The 22179-nt window shown below is 36.9% G+C and overlaps 3 protein-coding genes across 9 annotated transcripts; all 3 read left to right on the plus strand.

The window, feature by feature from the left end:
* Positions 1 to 24: 24 nt before the first annotated feature.
* LOC121989925 (probable serine/threonine-protein kinase PBL17) lies at positions 25 to 3383 on the plus strand. The gene is made up of 6 exons (XM_042544229.1): positions 25 to 325; positions 1106 to 1437; positions 1721 to 1856; positions 2190 to 2326; positions 2478 to 2601; positions 2813 to 3383. The coding sequence occupies exons 1-6, from the start codon at positions 262 to 264 to the stop codon at positions 3253 to 3255; spliced, it is 1236 nt and encodes a 411-aa protein (XP_042400163.1). The 5' UTR covers positions 25 to 261; the 3' UTR covers positions 3256 to 3383.
* LOC121989873 lies at positions 2849 to 8774 on the plus strand. Of its 7 annotated transcripts, none has more exons than XM_042544192.1 (12): positions 3837 to 4030; positions 4143 to 4285; positions 4489 to 4793; positions 5376 to 5467; positions 5628 to 5730; positions 5946 to 6208; positions 6935 to 7066; positions 7159 to 7275; positions 7497 to 7643; positions 7721 to 7929; positions 8001 to 8154; positions 8399 to 8774. In XM_042544192.1, the coding sequence occupies exons 3-12, from the start codon at positions 4592 to 4594 to the stop codon at positions 8615 to 8617; spliced, it is 1638 nt and encodes a 545-aa protein (XP_042400126.1). In that variant the 5' UTR covers positions 3837 to 4030; positions 4143 to 4285; positions 4489 to 4591; the 3' UTR covers positions 8618 to 8774. The 7 variants fall into 7 exon arrangements, with proteins under 7 accessions (XP_042400115.1, XP_042400146.1, XP_042400153.1 ...); XM_042544198.1 differs by lacking the exon at positions 4143 to 4285 and adding an exon at positions 4286 to 4371; XM_042544181.1 differs by lacking the exon at positions 4143 to 4285 and having other exon boundaries at positions 2849 to 4030.
* A 1971-nt stretch (positions 8775 to 10745) lies between these two features.
* LOC121989936 lies at positions 10746 to 20193 on the plus strand. Its single transcript, XM_042544240.1, has 8 exons — positions 10746 to 10848; positions 10961 to 11108; positions 12948 to 13078; positions 13822 to 13903; positions 13980 to 14495; positions 16301 to 16381; positions 17856 to 17918; positions 19898 to 20193. Exons 2-8 carry the CDS (start codon positions 11061 to 11063, stop codon positions 19964 to 19966), a joined length of 990 nt encoding a protein of 329 aa, XP_042400174.1. The 5' UTR covers positions 10746 to 10848; positions 10961 to 11060; the 3' UTR covers positions 19967 to 20193.
* Positions 20194 to 22179: the final 1986 nt, after the last annotated feature.

The following is a 22179-nucleotide window of genomic DNA, read 5'->3' on the forward strand; positions in this document are numbered from 1 at the left end:
TCGGTCTAAAAATAGAATGAATAAAAACGAGAGAAGCGAAAAAACGAGAACGCAAAAGACGGCTCCCGTTTCGCATCGCTTCTTCTCCTTTTTCCCTTCCCTCGCGTCGCCCCCGCGATCCGAAGACGAGGCACTGACTATTCTCCCTCGGATAAGGCCGACGGGGATCGAGCCTCGGGCAGATGGACGACGGGCGCTGAGGCGCTCTCTCTCTATCTCTCTCCTTCCGGGGGGAGCGGAGAGGGAGGCAGGGAGAAGCACATGGGGAACTATCTTTGCTTTGGGTTTAGACGATCCAAACGGGAGGATCCGGCAAAAGAAACAGGTGATTTCCGACCTTCTACCCCAAATGAAAAGGCCTGTTTTTTTTGGTACTTGTCCGTCGATTGCGGGGTTTCTTCAGCGTTATCAGCCTCGAAATGGCGTCTCCGATCGGGGAATTAATGCTGGTTCCGGAGGTATTATAAATTGCCTCTCGTGCTAAGGATTGATGACCGGCGATTTAGGTTTTTAAAATGTGCCATTTCAAAGCTTTTTCTGTCCCAAGGGCTGATTATTGAAGCAAATACCTGAGCAAAGCTCTAAGCATCACTTGCATGGATTCACGTGCATTACAAACGCTTCATTTGGTGTTGATAAATTGTTTTGAAATGAAGAGAAGTGTGTTGGATCCTGCTTTTGTCTGCATTTCCCTGCCATCCTCATGTTCTTAGAAGAAAAAGGCTTCACTTGCATGACTTGGCGAAGTTCATATGTAGGTAGAATTCAGACAAAAAAAAACAAAGTAATTTGATGAATTTAGTTTGACCTTCACGCTTTAGATATTGAACTCTATCTTTGAAGGAACAAGCTATTTTTGTTTATCAGTTAATGTAGTACATTGCAAGAACCAAACATTGAACATACATTCATGTTTACTACAAATTCAAGCTTGCGCAATCCACTTGTTAAAAAAAAAAAGTGGCTCATGGTACACAAGATTATACTATCTTTTTGAGAAGAAAGTAGATTGAAATTACGAGTGGTGTTAACTTTGATACTTTGACCATTTCTTGGCTTTGGTTAGATGTTATCACGTGCCACTAACATCATGTGAAATACTCAGCTCAAATTGGTAAACCTTCCTTCTCACGGTCCCCTATCAGAGAACAGAAAGATTCAGAGGTAATCAGCAAACCTCTTCCATTGCCTGTGCCAGCCCAAGATGTGGAAGACTCAAGTCATATGCCTGGCCATCGGAATGTTCAAATATTTACGTATAATCAACTGAAATTGGCTACCAAGAATTTTCGTTCCGATCAAATACTGGGTGAGGGCGGGTTTGGGTTTGTATATAAAGGTGCTATAGATCGTCATATAAAGCATGGTTTTCCATATACTCAAGTGGCTGTTAAAGAGCTTAATCCAGAAGGACTACAAGGAGATAAGGAATGGCAGGTAACTGCTATTCTTTTTTACTTATCAAAAGTGGCATTTTAATTTGCTTTCTAATATATAATTTTCTCCATACTTGCTATGAACATTGGAGACATATTAAGGAGAAAAACATTTTTCATTCTTTAAGGCTTCCATACAGGAACCATCAAGTATTTCTTTTTTCCTCTTGAGCTAATGCAGAACTTGCAAACTTCAGAGATTTAACTGTTTTAGATTTATTTTTAGGGACTAGAAGGATCTGTTAGAAAGTTCAAAGTTTATTAGCTTCTTACTTATTTGTCAGGCAGAAGTCAACTATCTTGGGAATTTTAGTCATCCAAACCTCGTCAAACTTTTTGGCTACTGCTGCGAGGATGAACATAGACTCCTTGTATATGAGTACATGGCCGGTGGAAGCTTAGAACATCACCTATTTACAAGTATGACGATTAATCTAATGCCCCAAGTGTGATTTCTTTTATTAAGTTGATCTCATTGTCTAAAACGCATGGTGTTTCACTTTAATAACTTATAAACCAGCCTATTCTTGCTACTCACAAGTTCACTTCGCTGTTTTCTATTTGGTATTTTAGGGCATGAAATTGTAGACAAAATGATTTCCAAGCTTTCAAAATATTGATTAAATCTATACTTCTTAGCAAAAAGATTCTCGTAAAGCCATTTTGCATGGCAGAAAAATAGATTCCTGTGTAAAATTTTCTACTTTTTAATTGACTTATGATTATTATTGTGAATTACTTCTTCACTACCAGGTGGCTCCATCGCCTTGCCATGGTTGACTCGGATCAAAATCGCTTTGGATGCTGCAAAAGGTCTTGCCTTTCTTCATGGAGCTAAACAACCCATCATCTATCGTGATTTCAAGACATCAAACATCTTGCTCGATGCGGTTTGTTCCCTGTCCTCACTTTCTCAAACTCTGTCATGCCAATTTAACCCAAGTTGTCGAGTGATTGCTCTGTTAAGTTTCTTATTTTCGAACTGATCCAGTGTTCGTTCTTAACCATGTCGAATAAGTAGAAGACTTTCACTCGGTGCAGGAGTACAATGGAAAGCTTTCAGACTTTGGGCTCGCGAAGGAGGGCCCTATTGGAGAGCAAACACATGTCTCGACCAGAGTCATGGGAACTCACGGCTATGCAGCTCCTGAGTATATACTAACGGGTAAGCAACAAGTAAATCAATCTCTAGTAATTCCTGATAAAATTCTTCAAGGCTCTCTATTGAATTGTAGCAATCAGTATCACAATCAAATTCATCAAAATCTTAGATTTTGATAATCTGTATGACAAAATTTAATCTTTTTGTATGCGTGAGGCACAAATATGGCCATGGAAACCTCTAAATCGCCGTAATTTTTACTACTGTGGCACAGGCCATCTGACGGCAAAGAGCGACGTGTATGGTTTCGGGGTGGTGCTGCTGGAGCTGCTCATCGGCCGGAAGACATTGGACGACAGCCGGCCGGGTCGGGTGCACAACCTCGTCGACTGGGCCCGGCCCCTCCTCCTCCGCAGCAACAAGCTGTTCAAGATCATCGACCCCCGGGTGGACGGGCAGTACACCGCCGAGATCCTCCTCAAACTGTCCCGCCTCGCCTACGACTGCCTCAGCCATAACCCCAAGGTGCGTCCCCACATGAGCGAGGCCGTAACCATCCTCGCCGACTTGCTCGACTGCGAGCGGTCCGCCCTCCGCATCGCCGCCTCACCGAAGGTTCTCGAGGATGCAGCGGCGGGGACGGAGAGGAAGAGAGAGTCGGAGGAGCATGGCAGGAGGACCAGCAATCCTCTAGGCGACGGAGGTCTCCAGCCTTGAGGACCTGAGGTCCCAAAGGATCGCACAGCAGGGCGGAGGAGAAAGCAATAGACTTGTAACCATTTTTTCCTCCCAAATATCTCATCTTCCCGCCTTGATTTTAGAGAGTGAAATTTATTGGAACTGAAATTATAGAGATCAAGCGAAATCTTCCATCAATTTTTTTTTCCGGCGGCCACGTCCTTCGTCACGGCCCTGGCGATCAACAAAACCCTAAATTTTGCCCTTCTTAGTTATGAGATCGACAGCGTTCTGCACGAGCTTCTGCGTTCATCATCGACATCATCATTTCTCCTCCCACTGGCCATGCAATCGAGGCTCCGCCCGTCGCTTTCGGTGGTTCTCGTCAGCACCCGCTGAACCAACGAATGCCGCGGAGTGTGTTGATCGGTGGCGCTCACTTCATCATGCTGCAGCAAAGAAAACGACCTTCAACTGCAAGCAAAAGGAGGACCACTGCCATCGTATTGCGTGTACGGCTCGACACCAGAAGCGAGTGAATTAGAGGGGCATTAGGGAGGGAGGACCCCATTTAAATTAAATCCTTCTGCTTGCATTTAAAACCTCTCTCGCCCTCGAAAGCGAAACCTTGCTGCTTTCTCCATAAGCCACGGGCGTTGGAGCAGTGGAAGTCTTCGCTTCGACAAGGAGACGCCTTTAATCCTCGAAAGCAGCGACATCCAACCGCCCTCCTTTCCCCCCTTCCGATGCCCTCAATTCCTTTGACCTCATCATTTCCGGATCTCGATCGCGATTTTCCTCTCGTCGGTGGCAGGTACCGCCTTCTTCAGCTTTTCCGATAATTGTGTCGTCCTTTCGAGTGCCCTTCGTGTTTTATCGAGTCGATTTGTGGTGATTTTATGCTGTTTTGGTTATCGTTGGATTAGGTTGTTTGTTTCCGGTGTGAGTGGAGTTCGTTTTGGTGGATTCTGCTACTTATTGATTTCTTCTCGGCCTAAAGTTATCGTCTTCCTCAGTCAATTTGGCGGACTGAACTGGTCTTTTTTCTGCCTTCTGGCGGGATTTTTAGGTTCGAAACTGGAAGCATTTTGGATATGGGATTTTTGTTTTTTGCGTGGTAGTAAAAAAATTCCTTTTCTTGACTTGTTGAGAAAGGTAATGGTAAAAGTTTGACTTTTTATTTTCTTCATTTTTTGTAAGAAAAAAAATTAACTTCAGGATGAATTTAACTGAATTTCTAAGAAATCCATAGCTTCACTTTTCTTTGTGCAGCGCTGAATGGTAAATTATATGCAGCATATTGAAGAAAATTTTACCACAGTAGGCTTCAACTTGACTATTTGTTGGCTATGTTGAAGAGGAAATTTTGGTTATTATGACGGGTCGTAACGTAGAGGTGATCAGCAGCAAAGGTTGTTCAAGGCTCTTCGTTGCTTCTTCGACCTTGCTTCCAAATGCAAATAGTCTGAAATTCATGGTGATTGCTTCTCCTGCTTCATCACTTTCTGAGCCAACTCTTCCTTTGCCACGGGGTCCTTTCACCGGTCTCGTTATTTGTGTTACTGGCCTCTCCAAAGGTGCTAATGAAATTATTGTTCTTCTTTTAAGCATTTTTTTTCCCTTAGAAATAGCATCCAATATTATCTTTACGTTAGCTTTGTGATTGATGCACAAATCACCACCGCATCATCTGTTCACTATATGCTTTGAGCGTAGAAAATTTTCTTTGAAATGATCTTATGTTGTGTTTTGGTATAACACCCTAAACTTTCTTCCCTTTTGAAGACCTTAATGAGGACTTTACTGTGAAATGATTTTGAAGCTTGACACAATCTTTTTTTATGTTTGAACTAATCAGGAGTAATGGTATGCTTGTGAAGATAACTAGGTATCAGTTTGCATTTTGAAATTTGAATTCATTCATGTAGTGCAGTCTTTCTTCATAGTAAATAGGATAAAGTAATAACATTGATGAATGCAAACTGATTACTTTTTTGGATTTTATCAGCTCATTGTTTCTAACTTCATTTAGCTTTGGTTAAGAGTATAGTTGGTTTGATTTGCCTTTAATTATGCATGTTATGGCATGCTCCTGAAAATGCGAGTTTTTAACTGCAAACTTATTCATCCTATATCTCTCTCTATTATTTCTGTGACAGAAGCAAGAAAAGAAGTCATGGCAGCAACTCACAGACTTGGTGGTCAGTACAGTGGAAGTTTGAATCCTCAATGTACCCATCTAGTTGTGCAGATATCCTTAAATAGTTGAATTATTTCAATTTCATCTGAGTTCTCGTTATAGGAATTGCAACACTACACTAGTTTTCTTTTCATTTTAAATTTATCTATCAAATGTATTTGGGCAACCATTATGACAATCTTTTGATTCCGTCGTCCCTTGACTATGATACAGCTCTATTGGAAGAAAACTTGAACATGCTATGCTGCATGGATCAAAGAATGGTCTTTTCGTTGTTACTTTAGGGTGGTTTGTGGACAGTGTAAAGAGAAACAGTAAGCAAATATTGCTTTGCTATTGGATGTAAACTAAAAATGTGTCACTTGAGAAACTAGAGTACTCATTGTTTCGCATTAGTGCTAATGCTTTGATTTTTAAAGTACTCAATTTTTCCTACTAGTCATTATGCCATATATTCTTAGTTATGTCCCTGGGATTATAGGTGATCATTCAAAATAACCCTTATAGTTTTTGTTGTTTCCTACTACAGCGAGGCTGAGTGAGGCTCTTTATAGTGTAAAAAGTATTGGAGAGAATGGCTTGCCTTCGGGGGAATTAAATCGAATTGTTGGGGTTCCTGGCAGTGAAAAGTCTTGTCTCCCAAGTCCCGCTTTTGAAGATGACAAATCATTGGCTAGAGGTTGGCGAACTCCAGTAAAGTCTCCCAACAAGGAACAAACTCTTGGTGGACCTGTTTTTTCCAACAATTTTATCTACATTGATCCAGAAGTTTCAGATGAGATGAAGGAAAAGGTAATAGAGGGTACTTTGTGAAGTATAATTTTGTGTTTATGATATTTAGTAATGGCAGTATTTGTTAGTTAGATACTAACTGAATATTTCATGCCAATTAGAAGCACTAAGGGGTTTCAGTGCATTCCTTTCTCACTGATCTCCATTCTATGTTTGCATGCTAGTGCAGCATTATACTTTGAAGACAACTTTCTTTTTGTTCTTGTTTGATAGTGATTTATTAATCAGGAACAGTCGAATGCTCATGTGGTCAAGTTAAGTCACTGTCATCGATGATTGAGAAAAGAAGAGTATGCATTTTCAAGATATGCTGAGAGAAAATCCTTACTATTGATAATGAATCATATTTAGACTTATCGTGTCGAAAGAGCTAGGCACTCCAAGGCATCAAAGTCCCATAATGCCCCAAAGTAATTGGTTCTTGCCTAGTCATTTACTTGATGAAGTAATGCGTGACAAGAAATGGTCAAAAGGAAAACTCTACCATTTACCTTTCCTCCAAGGAAATTAAAATTAGGGAAGTATTTTTCAATTATTTTCCTATGTATTAGTTTTTTCTGCTAACCTCATTCTTTTCCTAATTGTTTGCTTCCCTCGTTGAAAATAGAGCCTAAATAAACACAACTTATTTCCAAATTCTCTGAAGGGCTACTTGTCACTTTATCAATCTTAGAGCATACCGGCAATTGAAGTTTTGGAAATAAGTTATTTATTAACTTATTATAGGTTGCCGAGGCAGTTACTAGAGAAGGTGCTACTCTTTTGGACAACTGGTTTATTGGTTGCCATGCAAGTCATATTGTCTGCGAAGGTCCTTCTATCCGGAGATACATCGGTCTAGCTAATAACATTGTAACTGTAAGCTTTGTTATGCCTCTCTCCCCCTCTCTCTGATACTCGTACATAAAATGGCTCATTTATTACCTAATCTGTTTACAATGCTGTGCCAGCCACTATGGATACTGAAAACAACAAAAGAGAAGTGCATACAAAGGCTTGTACATTTATCTTCTGACCTGGCTAAGCAGGTGAACATGATTCTTGAGAGTGATCAAGTTGCTCGAGAGGTATTCAAGCTTACCTTCTAAGTTTGCCCTGTGTTTGAACTTTCAGGTCTTGAATTTTACTGTCAAAAGTATGAGACCTCAGTTATATGAGTTCTTCAGAGTTCTACTTCAATACTAATTTTTTCAAACTACAAACTTTTTTTTTCTGCTTTTGTATTCATTCCTATAGTAAATTTAGGCTTTCCAAGATATAGATTTTTTAAATATTAACTCTCCTTTAGGCTAGCTTTGGCCAAAGTCCACATCCTGTTGCTTTGAAGAACAGTTACGCTCTTCCGCATGGTGTCAATGTGAACATTGAAGAAAGGCTAAAGACTGTTGAGTTAGCAAAATTAGGTGTAAGGAATCGTCGCACTTGCCGTATTCAAGTAAAAATACTTTATTTATCGTTGTGAGAATCCCCTATAATGAATTTGCACTTATTGTCCCTATTTCATGAAACCAGTCATGCCAGGATCCAATTCATCCAATCACCCCCTACACTCTTTTGGAGTCCATCTGCTGGACGATATCTGAACCGACATCATCTGCTCGTATCTACACAGAATCCTCTTGGATTGAAGATGTATCTGAGCACCATCCATCTTGTTTTTCGGGCGATGGTGGCAATTCTGAAGCTTCCTTAGAAAACTTCTCCCGAGCGCTAAGAGAAAGGTACTCGCTAGAATTTGTCATCCTTTCTCTTAAATTTTGTTGAAATAACTATATCATCTATTTGGTTTCAGTGAGAAGAGGGAGGTCATCTTAAAATGTCATTTCCTTTCAATACTCTTCCCACTTGATCGCTTTGGGGAATTAGGTCCTTCATCACGATCATTTTTCAGCAGTCATGGATTTACTTGCATTCAAATTTTGGAACATATATACAACTTTTATCAGGTAAGAGAGTTCCCCTGTTCCGTCGCGACTTCAATTTTAAACCTTGTGTATGCAACTTCGAACTCTAGAATTTCAAAATATCAAGTCCAAATGGTCATGAAAAAGAAAAAATGGGAATCATATTTATCAAACTCTAATTAAACCATCAACTCTATTTGGTTGTAATTTTCCTAAAACGTTTGAATAATCACTCGGCTTTGGTCTCATTTGCTTTCTTTTTGTCATTGTTTATGTATGTGTTCAGGAGAACATGGCGATGGAGGAGATCAACCTTGCAGTACACACAGACTCAAGGCATGCCGATCGACTTAGATCAATGTACGCAAGCAAAGAGTCGGTAGAACAAGGTTTTGTGGCATTCAAACGCGTAGATTTTATTGGAAGCAGACGAAGTTTTGAAAAACTGAAGAGAGTAAGCGAGGAAAGTAATGGAAGTTTGTACCAACTTCTGATAAGAGCGTGAATGCTGCATCCATTTGTGGATTAACAAAATCTTTGTTTTTTTTATTATTTTCGACTTCATTATTTCTTCTTTGTGTTCTTAATTGTACAGCTGTACCTTCGCTATTTTCTGTATCATTGTATGTAAAGAAATACTGTTGATTGCTGATTGCTCAAAACACATATACATGCACTCTATTTGCAGAAACAATTTTATTTAACAAAATAAATGGAATAATGAAAATTAATCTCCAGCATTCTAACAACAATCCATAAATAAAATAAAATAAAAAATCGAGGCTCAATTCAATTCTTGTGTTTTCTGTTGCTGTACTTGTCTTTGATCCACTGCAAGCCGCTTGCAGTGCCCTCCTTCAACTTCCTGAGCCCTGTCGACGCGACGGTCTTCGTCTTCTCCACGCCTTTCTTCATGTTGTTACCGCCGCCGCCGCCGCTCTGCGAGGTCGGGCTCGGGTCGCCGCTGTAGTCCCATTGGTCAGCCCACGAGAGCCCGAACGAACTGTTCCTCTCCATCGACTTATCGGAAATATGATCGCCTCGATCAAACTCTTCTCTTCTCGTTCTTGTTTGGTGCTGGTGTTTGCCCCAAGAAAATGGAGAAGGGATTGACTCTTTATATATAGAATGTTCCAGTTAAGTTTCTTGTTGGATTAATTAGCCGCCAACTTAGTTTGACTTTGACGAGGAATGAATTGGAGGAGGAAAGTCAATGGGAAAGGAGGAGATCGATGGAGGCAGGAACGCGGCATTCGGCAGAGGAGAACAACTCTTGACTGCCTTCATCAAGATTTAAAATAAAACAAAGAACAATCTTTTTTTTTTTTTTAAAGGTAAAAACACCATGTTATGTTGTTTTTGTTCTTTTCTTAATAAGCCAGTTGGTGGAGAAACCTTAATTAATATGATCGCCTTGATCAACTTTTAGGTGAAATTAACGACACCTTAATTAACATAAGTCAGTCAATCAAGTCAATTTGGTTTGTTAAAGAAATTTGAAATTAAAAGGGCCATAAAGTAATTACCTATTATTATTATTTACATATTTATAGAATTGTAAATGAGTGTTTAAGTTCATTTCATAAGATAATTTAAAATAAATTAAGTTGTTGAGATTATTGTTTAAATTTGGTTTGATTTTGAGTTTAGTTTATTTAGATGTTATAAAATTTTCAATTAAATTTATTTATTTAATTTAATAAATTATTTAAATTTTTTATTTGATAGACCTTATGGTAATGGTGCCATGGTTAGATTTGAGTCTAAAATCGATTCAAATAATTGGATTAGGGCGGTAAATAAATCGAGCTGAGCTGAGCCGAGTTTTGAGATGTTCAAGTTTGTTTGATAAGGCAACCAAGCCAAGCCAAGCTTAAAATGAACCAAGCTTTTGAAATGAGTATTCAAGCTTAGATTGGTTTAATTTTTATAAGTTTGAGCTTGTTTGAAGCTTGACTTGAGCTTGGTTTGTTTAGATGTTATCAAGTTTTCAATTCAAACTTGTTTGATTGTTTAAAACTTTTAGTTATTTGATTGGTTATTGAGCTTGATAATTTAAATTTATTTATTTATTTTATTTTATTATTTATTTAGCATATTGAAAATAATTTTATTAATGAATATGGTTCGTGAACATTATTCACAAACATTAACAAGCTGAACACATATGTATTTAAGCTTTCTTATTTAACTTAACGAGTTGTTCAATATTGTTTGTTTAATTAATCTTATGTATATTGAACGAACATAAATAAGTTTTTACCAAGCCGAGCTTGTTCATGAACGTTTGGTTCATTTACTGTCCTAAATTGGATAACGGATGCCAATTAAAAAAAATATTAATTAGTTATAACCCTTGAAATTTTAGGTAATTTTATTTTTGCCACAAAGCTTTCCTCATAATTTGTGGACTGGGTGAGCGGGCCGGATCTTCTGGTCCGCAATTTGCGGACCAGGGGATGGTCCACTATATAAGGATCATTGATTTGGATGGAACCCACCTTTAAATTGGTAGGATCCATCAAAATCAACGATCTACAATAGTGGACCATCCCCTGGTCCGCAAATTGCGGACCAGAGGATCTGTCCTCCTGGGTGAGATGTAATATATTCTATAATTATGAGCACCAAAGTGGAAATTCCACACGAGTTAATCGGGATAGTAGATTTCTCTTTTTTCGACGCTTTTCTCTACCGTCGTCGTTTGTTTCCTGCCAAGGGAGGGCGATCATCGAGGTAAATCCGACGACCCTTCTTCCCGGCCTCCTCCTGCAACCCTTGTCGTTCTCCGCCGCCTCTGGCAAGATCGAGAGCGAGAGCCTGATGTATTATCGTCTTGGTTTCTTAGGGTCAGGATCCAGCCACTCGACCCGCCCGAAAAGGGGTAGACAGAGAAAGGAGAGCAGTAGCCGAGGAGGAGCGGGGAAGGGTAAGCATAGAACAGAAGGATGTCTGCTCGGTCGCAGGTCACGATCACACTGGGACAAAGCGGTCAGGTAAACCTCTCTTCCCCGTCCTCTCCATCTCCCTGCCATTACATCAGAGGTCCTTGCTTTCGGCTTTGAGATTGCGAGGTCAAATGATGATAGCGAATAACTCGTGCGTGATGTCGTTCAGTCTTGTTGTAATTGATTCTGCTTGCCATTGGCAGTGCGGTGTCTTTCGTCTCATGCGCAATATGGAGAAATTTGATATAATGGCTCCTTTTGATTATTTTTTTTCTCAAAAGAAAATTCGCATTTCATTTGAATGGTGACAGTTATTCAGATACTAGTAGCAAGATTCCGTCTTGTTTTTTTTGTTGGTTTTCTGAGTACCTCGATAATCTTTCCAAGCATATTTACCTTGGTGAAGGAAAGTGACCTTCATACACTTCCTACCAAGTATTTATTTAAAGTTTTAGCTAAGTTGGTTGCATGAGCATGATAATTATTTGACCTTAAGCCACATGGATATAAATATTTATGTTTTTGCTTGTCAGATAATCTTTATTACATGTGTTTCAAACATCGTATGCATAAAGTAAACTTTTAAGTCCATGTTGTTTTGTTCTATTGTTAAACTAGATGTTGAGGTTTTTCTTTCTGCAGAGAGCTACTGCTACAGAGATTATGTAGCAATCATCGTTGGCCACTTTGTTGAGAAGGCTTTATTGCCCTTTTAATCAATAGCATAATATAATATGGTTCTGGCAGTTCTGCTGAATGTTTGGCGGTGCAATACCTTTTTTTCCCTTTAAGAAATGAAATATGCGTATTTAACATGAATGAACAAAAATCATTTGTATTTGTTAATGATGAATTTTCCTTCCATATCATCAATTAGCAAAGCGACTGCTGATAAGTCTATTTGTAAGTTTGGGTGCATGAATCTAGCAATTGATATTTTTTAATATTTTCTAAGTATTTAAATACTCCTAAACTCAGGTTTAGACTATCAGAAAACAATTAAGATTCTCCTGGAAAATCATGCAAATTGTATTTATTGCTTTCTTTGACTTTCCAATCTCAGTCTGAAGGAGCTCTATAGTTTTTCATAAGCTAGCCAGATTAGAAATGGGCCCCATGTTGGCAAGGAATCATGTTTCCTTAAATAATTGGGTTCAAATTAATATTATTTGGTTCGTATAATCCTGTAAACTACCATAGAGTTCGTTTATGAAGCAAGGGGTGCCTATGTCTTCATTATCTGTGCTGCTTTTTTTTCTGAATTCGTAGGTAAGCCTTTCATAGGGATGATTACATGTAACAGGTGATGCTTAGGAGTTAGGCACACAAACACCAAATTCATACCTGAAAAAAATAAAACATGGCTACTCAACCTTTAAAAATTATATAAACTTTACCCAACAGAAAAGGATGACAAAGAATGCCACGGTGGCATCATAAAAAATTTTATTGAAGAAAATACTACTTATTCTGCCCTCTCTAACTTCTCTGTCTCCTCCTTTCAACTTTTTTTTGCACTCCACATTTTTGTCTTCCTCTTCCACTACCCTTTTTTCTCATCCTCCAGTTCCACACTTTGCAAGGGGTCGTAACCAAAATCTTTTTCTTGTTCTTATTGAAGCTTTAGATTTACCCGATTGGTCCTATTGAATGAATGGAGGGTTTTGGTCTTTCATACTTACATAGTTTCATTGTGCTGAGGCAGGGAAAGTTGCGAGTATAAAGGTGAGTAAGTGAATAATGGAATGTAATGTTGTATAATGATGAGGAATTAGATTAGTTATCTTGCTACTTTATTTCTCTGTTTCTCAGTTTCAAGTGTCAATGTAATGAATCTTTCCACCAATTTATAATCGGTTAACTTGATTGCTTTTCTTTCATTTGTAGGTTGTGAAGAGAGTAAGACCTATATCTGATGATGACTTGCATGCCTTAGGTGGCAAGCGATCAGTGAGAGAAAGGTTGGAGAGCAATATGAACAATTCCAATTCACGTGGCGGTCATTATGAAAACAAACGGTTTGCTCTTTTCTTTCAGTTATGAAAGAAATAATATTGTGTTAAAAGGATTTTGGGACAAAATAACATATCTACTTAGATAAAAGTGCCTTTTGAGGAATAGATATTTAGATAAAGAGTACCTCGTGTGTGTGTGTGTGTGGTCGGCAGATATCAAATGCTTGGGTATTGCTTCTTCTTGGATACATGATTAGCTTTATCTTCTTTGCACTGTCTTTTATGATCAAATTTCATATTTTTAATATTTTATTCAGTTCTGCTTTGCCATCAGGGCATGAAATTTTAAAGATTGTAAGTTCGTATTAGCAATTGTGCTGGCAATAGGCATAGAAAAAAGATTGTTGTTATGATGTCTAATGTTTATACCCTTTCTGCTCTTAGCTTCATCAGAAATTCAGGAGCTTAACTCTTTATTTACTTTTGATTTGTTCTGGTGTTTTGTTGTTTTAGTGTTGACATCCGAACTAATGTATTAAACCTCAACACATAGACTATCTTAAAACGGGATCATACATTTTTCTTTCTAAGTTTATTGGTTTGGAGGTTGTAGCAGATACAAACTTTGCACCTTGGAATTTGGTTATTAGCTGCCAAGCTTCGCATTAGTTGCTTCATGAACTAAATTGTTATTTCTTGAACCTAAGCTTATGAAACAAGTTTCTGATGTTTCATCTATTTTATTCAATCATCAAATGTTATTTAAATTGCATTGGTCGGGTGATATTGTTTCTCCTTTTTTACAGTCAAAGGACAGAAGGTCACACTGAAAGATTCATTGATAAGAAGCCAAGGGGCGAGCAAATAGAATCTTGTGCTTATTTAAATGTACTTGTCAACTACTGTTTTTCTTCATTTTTGTTAGTGCTCATTTATTGGTACATTAATGTGTAAAGTCCATCAGGTTGGTAAAGATGATTTGAGGTGGAAGCTTGTAAAGAAAAATTTATCTCGGAGAAGGCATCTTGTTACTGAAGGACGTGATATTGACCTGCGTGAAAGGCTATCTCGTAGTATACATACTTCGAGCAGATCTGATGCTAGAGAACAGCCAAAAGAATCAAGTGCCTCTAGCCTTGGTAGAAGAATACCTAATGCAAGAAGTGCAGATAAATTGCTTGAATTGGATTCACATAGAAAGTCTTATTCAATAGCTTTGGATAAGCCAAGGAATAACTCTCCAGATAGGTTCATCAATGTTCCAAGACATATGTTTCATTCAAGAAGATATGGAGAACTACAACATGCATCTGGGATGAGATCTCTAGATGCATCTAGGCCTAGTTATCTGACAAATTCTCTAGTTGGCGACACTTCTAGATCTCTTACTTATATCAGCAAAACTACCCCTGTAGATAAAGCAAGGCCAGTAGTTGAAACTCCTGCACCAGGAGCTATTGTGCATAGAAGTAAACTTGGGGTAAGTCTTTAGCTCCAAAGAATTGCTTCTCATTATTTTGACATTCTTTTGACTTGCATCTCTGCTAGGAGAACCCCAAACATTTGAATCTGATTGACTGATTATTTCACACTGTTTAGTATAGTTTTTTCCTGAGTAGCTTGTTGGCTACACAACAAGTATATACCCCTCTATATTGCATGCTTTATGACTGATTGAAGCATTTGAAATAGCTAGTTGTATCTGCTACCCCTTATATATACCCCTTATTTTTGGTCCATAAATATGAAATTTGAAATTCTATTTCAGGATGCAGCATTTGATCTATTGTCAGAAAGATAAGGCTTTTGGAAACCAATAGTATATGAAATATGTGTTACATTACATTAGTCTATCTTCACACCTTTTTTCCGCATCATACCTCTCCACAGTTTTGAAAATTTCTCTGGCCGCTTTACTGACCACAATATCATTAATTTTAGAGTTAATATTTAAATATAGCTGAATATTATGGGAGAGTTTTGTGTAACTGGCCATTTTTATATTTTGCATTGATCTTATACACAAACTTTCCTAAACTTTTGAAATATATCGAGATATTTTGTATTAACTCTTTATCTACACATTCCAAATACAATAATTAATTTTATAAATAGCTAGTTTTAACCTTTTTAGAAAAATTATGCTTGTCCAGGTTCATTCTAGCTGCTTCTTTTAAAATGTTAACAGCCATAACTAAGGCTTGAATCTATGTGCCTTGATAACACAAAACATGTGTTATATGCACTGCTTTTATCTCTTTTTTTAACTTTAGACAACAAATTACATCTTAGTACACATCTAATATCTTCAAACCTTGTTGAAGATGATGCAATTTGTACTTGATAAATTTCTCCCCTATACATGTGCTTTGATTTTTTGGTATGTAGCCTATTTAGAAAGCTTATGCTTGTCTAGATACATGCCTAAGCTGCTTCTGTGTAAATCTTAACCGCCCATGTCTGACGGTCGATTTATGTGCCTTATGATGCAAAATTTGTTACAAGTATCACTTTAAACACTCAATTTTTACTTTCAACAACAAACTATATTGATTACTGATTCTAATATTTGAAATGTTTGTGAAGACACTACAATTTGTTCTTGGTTAAGCACCATATAAATTAGAAAGCATCTTTCCTAATAGATTTTTTAAGTTTTTCATGTTGTCAATGAGTTGTGTACGTAGGTGTCTCAGTACTTTTCACCATATAACCTGGTGCATCTGAATTTATTGCTGACATGCCTTTGTATAGTAGTAAAATAATCCCACAATTGTTGATAAAGTAGTTTTTTATCTCAATAACATTCACAGTTACAGGATCAAGGTGCTTGTCATAGCTAAATGTTTGTAAAATTCACATTTACATTCCATTATTTATTTTGTTTGTGAATTTAGGCACCTCTTATTCGAGTTACTAAGATTTGGTGAATATGAGACATATGATAAAATCCTTGTGCTCTCCACCTCAGGTTGAGTTAACATGGATGCATATCTTGGAGGGGATAAGAGAAGGGGAAGGGGAAATAACTATATAAGGGATTCATGATTTGTGTGAATTTTTGTGATTCTATTTTATCACCAAATAAACCAAGTCTTAGTCTGCTATATGCGCATAGTGTGAAGATTTTTTTGTTAACTGATTTGGGAGTTTACATGTCAGGACTAGCTAGAGTAACTCTATAATAATCTGCAGTTGTCTTTTCTGCAATAATGTTATGCACTTTGCCTGATTATATAATTATTGCCAAACATCCCTTTATAAAATGTTACTTGCTTTCTTCAGCCCGGGGAACCTCTGACAGTTGGTGACATGCTAAAATCACTGGGTCTGGGAAAATATTTTATACTTTTTCAGGCAGAAGAGGTATTATCATCTGTTGAATTTTTCATGTACTTCATGATGGTGCATACTTGGTGTTGTTTCCCCTTTTCATTAGATTATTTGCAATAATGGTGCTAAATAAGATGATAAATTTTCTTCATGATTATGACACATTGACGCTATTCTTTTCTTGATTGCTTTGCCGTACTACATTAGAATTTACTTCCTATGTAATGTTTGCATGAAATTCTTGTTACCAAATTATCTTTTAGTTTCTTTCATGTGTTGCTTTTAAATGTCATTTTGGTATATCTGTATATGCAAAGAAAATCTTATTTACTTGAATGGGGCTTGGAATTTCTTTGAACATGTGCATATATATATCCCTATCCGTGTGTGTTCCTGCTAACTTCTAGATACTTAAAAATTTATTTTGGAAGGCACTGATAGGAAATGTATTTTTAAGCTGCCAACATAATTTACTAAAATTTAATATCTTCCACGAGACTTGTTTTTTGTACCTTTCACCAATTTATGTGTTGACTGCTTTTGCTAAAATGGAATTTATATGTAGTTATAACTATTATCTCTAATGATTTGGTATGCTGTGCACCCCTCGGTGCGCGCCTGCATGTGCTCCTGAGGAGCACCTACCCATGTGGGCAGGTGCCCCTTAGGTGCGCATGAGGGCGCGCACCTGGAGCGCGCAACATAACTGCGCTTTTATCTCTAAATAATGATTAATTATGTAAATAAACCAAGCCGCTCATGAGCTATTCGAAACTCAATTTGATAAAAACTCATTTAAGATTTGATAAAAACTCAATTATGTAAAAGCTTGTTAAGATAAACAAACCAAGCTCAAGCTTCACAATACTCGGCTCGTTAGCTCGTGAACATGTTCGTTGGTAAGCTTATGAATCAACTTTTAAATCAAAAAATAATAGTTTTGATATTGAATTTATAAATTTTATACTCTACTTATGAAAAATATAGACAAATATATTACATTTATTTATTAGAATAAAATTATAAATTTTAATAAGAATATTATAATTTTCTCTAAGTATATAATTTAGTTTTTAATGAATATTTAAATTTATAATTTATATTATTAAGCTCGTTTAGGCTTGATAAAAGCTCGAATAAGCTCGTGAGCCATGAAGATATTCGTTAAATAAAGCTCTAGCTCAGCTTGAATCGATTACACTCATAATAATAGCATTTGCTGACTTAAGCATTTTGAAATTGTTTTTTTTTGCGTTCTTTGGGCAAATTAAATTGTTTAGTTAATTGCATTGTTTTGCAATATAAACCACCATCGTTAACAACTTTATTCGCATTTTAGTCCCAACACAAGTATAACCCCGTACTGGATATTAATATTTAAACCATTTTTTGGTACACATTTTATTATGAAAAGTTCCTTAAGTGACTCTTCATTAGAAATGATATTTAAGTTTGAAATAACTTATTTCATTGGGCATATTTTACTCAATATTACATCTGGTTTCAGGTGGATATGACAGCATTGAGGCAGATGAGAGACAATGACCTCAAAGAATTGGGAATTCCTATGGTACTTGTAAATCTCTTGCTCTATCTTCTTTGCTGGCACTGTATCCAGATTTTGCACAAAGTTCCTTAGAGTATACTCGATAAGTTGAATGATTAGGTCCTTTTATTGCACTTACTATTATGTATTTACAATTCAATAGATATTATTTTTTGAGCCCAACTAAAAACATAATTGAACTATTTGCATCATTTGGACAACAATTTCTATATAAAAAAGAATTTCCCTAATTGGTGATGTTGCAGTTAACTAAACTACAAATTTTGGTATTCCAGAGTTTATATGTCAAATGTCAGTATCTTTTTTATTATTATCATTATTTTGTTTTTACATTCCACCCTGTAGCTATTTAGATTTGAAATTTGGGAAGAAAAGTTTAGAAGCAAAAGGTTACGAGTGAATGAATAAGACCAGGTTATCTTGAGTGAAGCATGTATGAACTTTGGTTGGGCATATATAGCTTACCATTCAACATCTCAAATATGTATAGAGTTTTTCTAATTTAGCAAAGATCACACATGAAGGTAAAATCAGCTCAATGCAACAACTTATGGCATATAGTATTGACATCTCAAGAGCAACAATATATGATACTCCAACTTTCCAAATTAGATAGGTAGAGAAAGAGAGTACCTTCTTGAACATTGATTTTCTTCTGTAGATTAGTTCATTTTATTAAGGTAATGATGTGAAAGTTGGAGACAGACCAAAGAATATTAACACAATTTAAGAGAGTTAAATGATCATCAGAAATTAAATGGCTGGAACTCAGCTGTTTTTGTTGCTGATAGGACAAACCTCCTACTATTTTCCAGCTTGGAAGCTTAGGTAACTGGTGGATGCCTACTATCTTCTCTCAGCTATTATTTGCTCTCATTTTGATCATTTAATCAATTGGGCTGATCAAGGAAGGATTCTTATCTGTCTTGTCTATCCATTCAAGCACGCACACTGGGAACACTGAATCACATCCTTTCATCTCGTCACTGAACCATCCAACTCAATCCATCCACTCTTTTATTCAGCCATCCACAATCCAAGTAAAAAAATTTTTAATTTGCTTATCAGTTCTTTTAAGTACTGTTGTTTGCTATCACTTGTTGACCGTGATTTCAAATTTTACCATAGTGATGGAAGTACACTCAAGTGGGATGATTGATTACTTTCAAAAGGGTGGCTATTGAGTAGTAACCATATGAAGTTTTTTATATTTACTCCAATACACTAAAATAGTGTAGCCTACGAAAGGCTAAAAGGTGGAGAGATAGATTAGGATGGTGAGAGGCTACTTGATATTTACAATATAATAAGGGATATCTATATAAGCTAAGTGATTTTCCCCTTGATAATTATTGTATGGTTTTTCACTTTTAATCCCCAGTCAAAGGTATGCCAAGATTATTTTTTTAAATGAATTTAGAGATAATAAAAATGGGAGCCTGAGGGTGTACCTAATTTTTCTTGAGATTTCTGAAATGACATTAACACTGCCTTGCTTCTAACAGAACTAAATTGTTGTCTTAGGCACAATTGCTAGTTTGATTTTTCTATCCTGATCGACCATTAAAGGGGTACGTAGTCTAGCTAGTGATATATGAGTTCCTTTGCCTTTTTACTTGGTGTTGAAATTATGAGTTGCCTCATGGCTTGTCTTTATGGGATAAAGGATATATGAAAACTCTCCATTTGCATCGGAGGACACTTTGATTACAATGGGATACCTTTTTTGTTGTCAGAATTCAAAAGCAGCTAATTTGACTGATATGCATCTTGCTGAATTAGCTGCTTTCCAATCGTGTTCATGCTATTGATTGGATGTTATGTTGCATTTACGTGCATTGGAGGATTGCCATTGAGATAAACCTCAGTACTAATATCCTGTCTCCTAATGTCTTAAATTTTCAGTCTTTTTCCCTAGAGATTATGAAAGTTTTGAATTGTTTTTCTTACTGATTGTGATGTTTAAGTGGTTTTGCTTATAGGGTCCTCGGAAGAAAATCTTACTTGCAGTTTTATCTCATACAAGACAACAACAGCAACAGCATCGATGACATGATGATATTGGAGTCACTAGATGCTGTGTTGTTCTTTATGACAGTTGAGCACATTAAGCTGTGGGACTCTGAACTGTGCTTATTTTTCCAATTCTCTCGGAAATTTGTTCTTTGCATATGAGATTACTCATCCATCTCTAACTGAAATTCAGAGCTTATTCAAATTAGTAGTGTTCAATATCTATAATTTAGAAGGTAAAGAAAGTTTGGTACATTCTTTTCAATGCTTTTCTGATTTCATTTTAAGAAAGAAAGAACTATTTTGAAATTTTGTTTGGTAGGAGTTGTGGGAATACATACGTTCATGGAAAAACAAATTGGAAATCCAATTTGTTCATGGTCTTGTGATGTTTTTCTCTTTCCATTTGTTCGTGCTAATGACATCAAACTTAAGATGGTCAAGATCTAGTTTTTTTTTTTTTTTTTCTTTCAGCGGGATTGAAATTTCTCATAAATAATCCTTGCCTAAGTGAAGTCATGGTTGGTGTTGTTGTCAAGTACTGCAATTGTTTGTGGAATGGTATCAAGATCATCAATGACTTGATGCAGTTTATCTAGAATTTACAAAATGAGTTGGCTTCATGACACTTCTTCGAAATGAGATTATAAGGGCATCAAGAGTCCACTTTAGCTGACATCAAACAAAGTGTCTTTAGCAATTGTGCACAAAATAATGACAGGAAGCAAAAGAAGTAAAGTGTGATGTATAGGGTCAAGTGGTCTAGCTATGATCTGAGTATCAAATAAACCTTACTTTAAATTTTTTTAATTGTGATTTTCTTTATAGCTTTGCATGATGTCAATTATCAATTAAGACTGTTAATTTTTTATTTACGGAGTATTGTGAAACATAGAAGATGTTATGAGATGCTTTTGGAGGCTGTGTAAAAATAATTTAAAAAGAACTTATTGTGATATTAGTTTTCTTCTTGAATAGAATTTCTTTGGTGCCCAAAGAGTGTAAGCTGTGGGATTTCTCACTTTTATTCATAGGTGTTGTAGATTCTTTGTACAAAATGTGATATCAGTCTGCCTTATTCAATGTTTGCTCTATTGATCTTTCTCTTGTTTCTTTGTTTGTTTGTTGTTCTATCGAGGAGACAGAGATTTCACAATATGATTTTATGCCAAAGGTTATTAGGCTTTCTAGGAGTGTCTGGTTTGAGAAGGCTGGTCCTAACCTAACAAATAGTACTTGTGATAATTAATTATACGACCCACATGGAATACACAAACCAGTGCGGTCCAGTCGAGTGAAGAGATTTGCACTAGAATTCGATACGCATAGAACGAAGGAGATAGGCAAGGGCTCATCTGAAGAATGCCTCCAAAGAACACACTGAGCCTTAAAAACACCACCACCATGTCCAAATATTCTTCCATGATGCCAACTTTTGACTCCACATACAGCAACACCATGAGCTAGGCAGCTCTCGCAACCAAAAGAGAGAGAGAGGCAGGCCAGTGCCAAAAGCTAAAAGATAAAAGCTTTCCCTTTATCATCAGCCCACGGCCACAGGCACCACCCTTTGCCAAGCATCCCCAGAGAGACTCCCAAGACCAGATCTTTTCCCTTAGAGTGAGGGAAGTGAATTTAGGGTCATAGGCTTTTGGGCTTATTCATAGGATTCCTCACTTAGGGAAAAGAAGACGGTGCATAATGAGAAGAAAGCAGCCTTTGCTCTGTGGAGCCAGAGGAAAGAGTGGAAAAAGAAAAGCATGTGTGTGTTGGGTGCTTCTTTCTGTTAGCACACTAGTAAATGTGTCTATCTCTGTGTGAGTGTGTGCAAGTTTGGTGCTGCTGCACTTGGTACTAGAGAAACTTCCTTTGTGAATTTGAACACTAAGTAAATTAATTACAGGGTAGTATCAATCTGATATGGATTATGGATGAAAAGAGATAATTTCCTCATCTCTGATTCACTAATGCCATTCCTAATCCCTGTTCAGATTGTGCGTTGTCTGCTACAATGCACACATTTGATGTGTAACACCACACGTGAAAGTATTGCCTTGTCCCTGGAGTGGCAGAAAGGGCAGTGATACTACTGCTCATACTGAAACTGTGCATATTGACTCATGGATTATCACAAGGATAAAGACATTGTTTGTGATTCCCTTTTTTTGTCTCAAAATTTGTGTCAATGGAAGAAAGTTGTCACCCAACTTAGCCAGACAGCTACCTCTAGTGGATGTCTACATCTGACGAG

This window comes from Zingiber officinale, chromosome 1B (genome assembly GCF_018446385.1).
Source record: "Zingiber officinale cultivar Zhangliang chromosome 1B, Zo_v1.1, whole genome shotgun sequence".
Classification (NCBI taxonomy): Eukaryota; Viridiplantae; Streptophyta; class Magnoliopsida; order Zingiberales; family Zingiberaceae; genus Zingiber; species Zingiber officinale.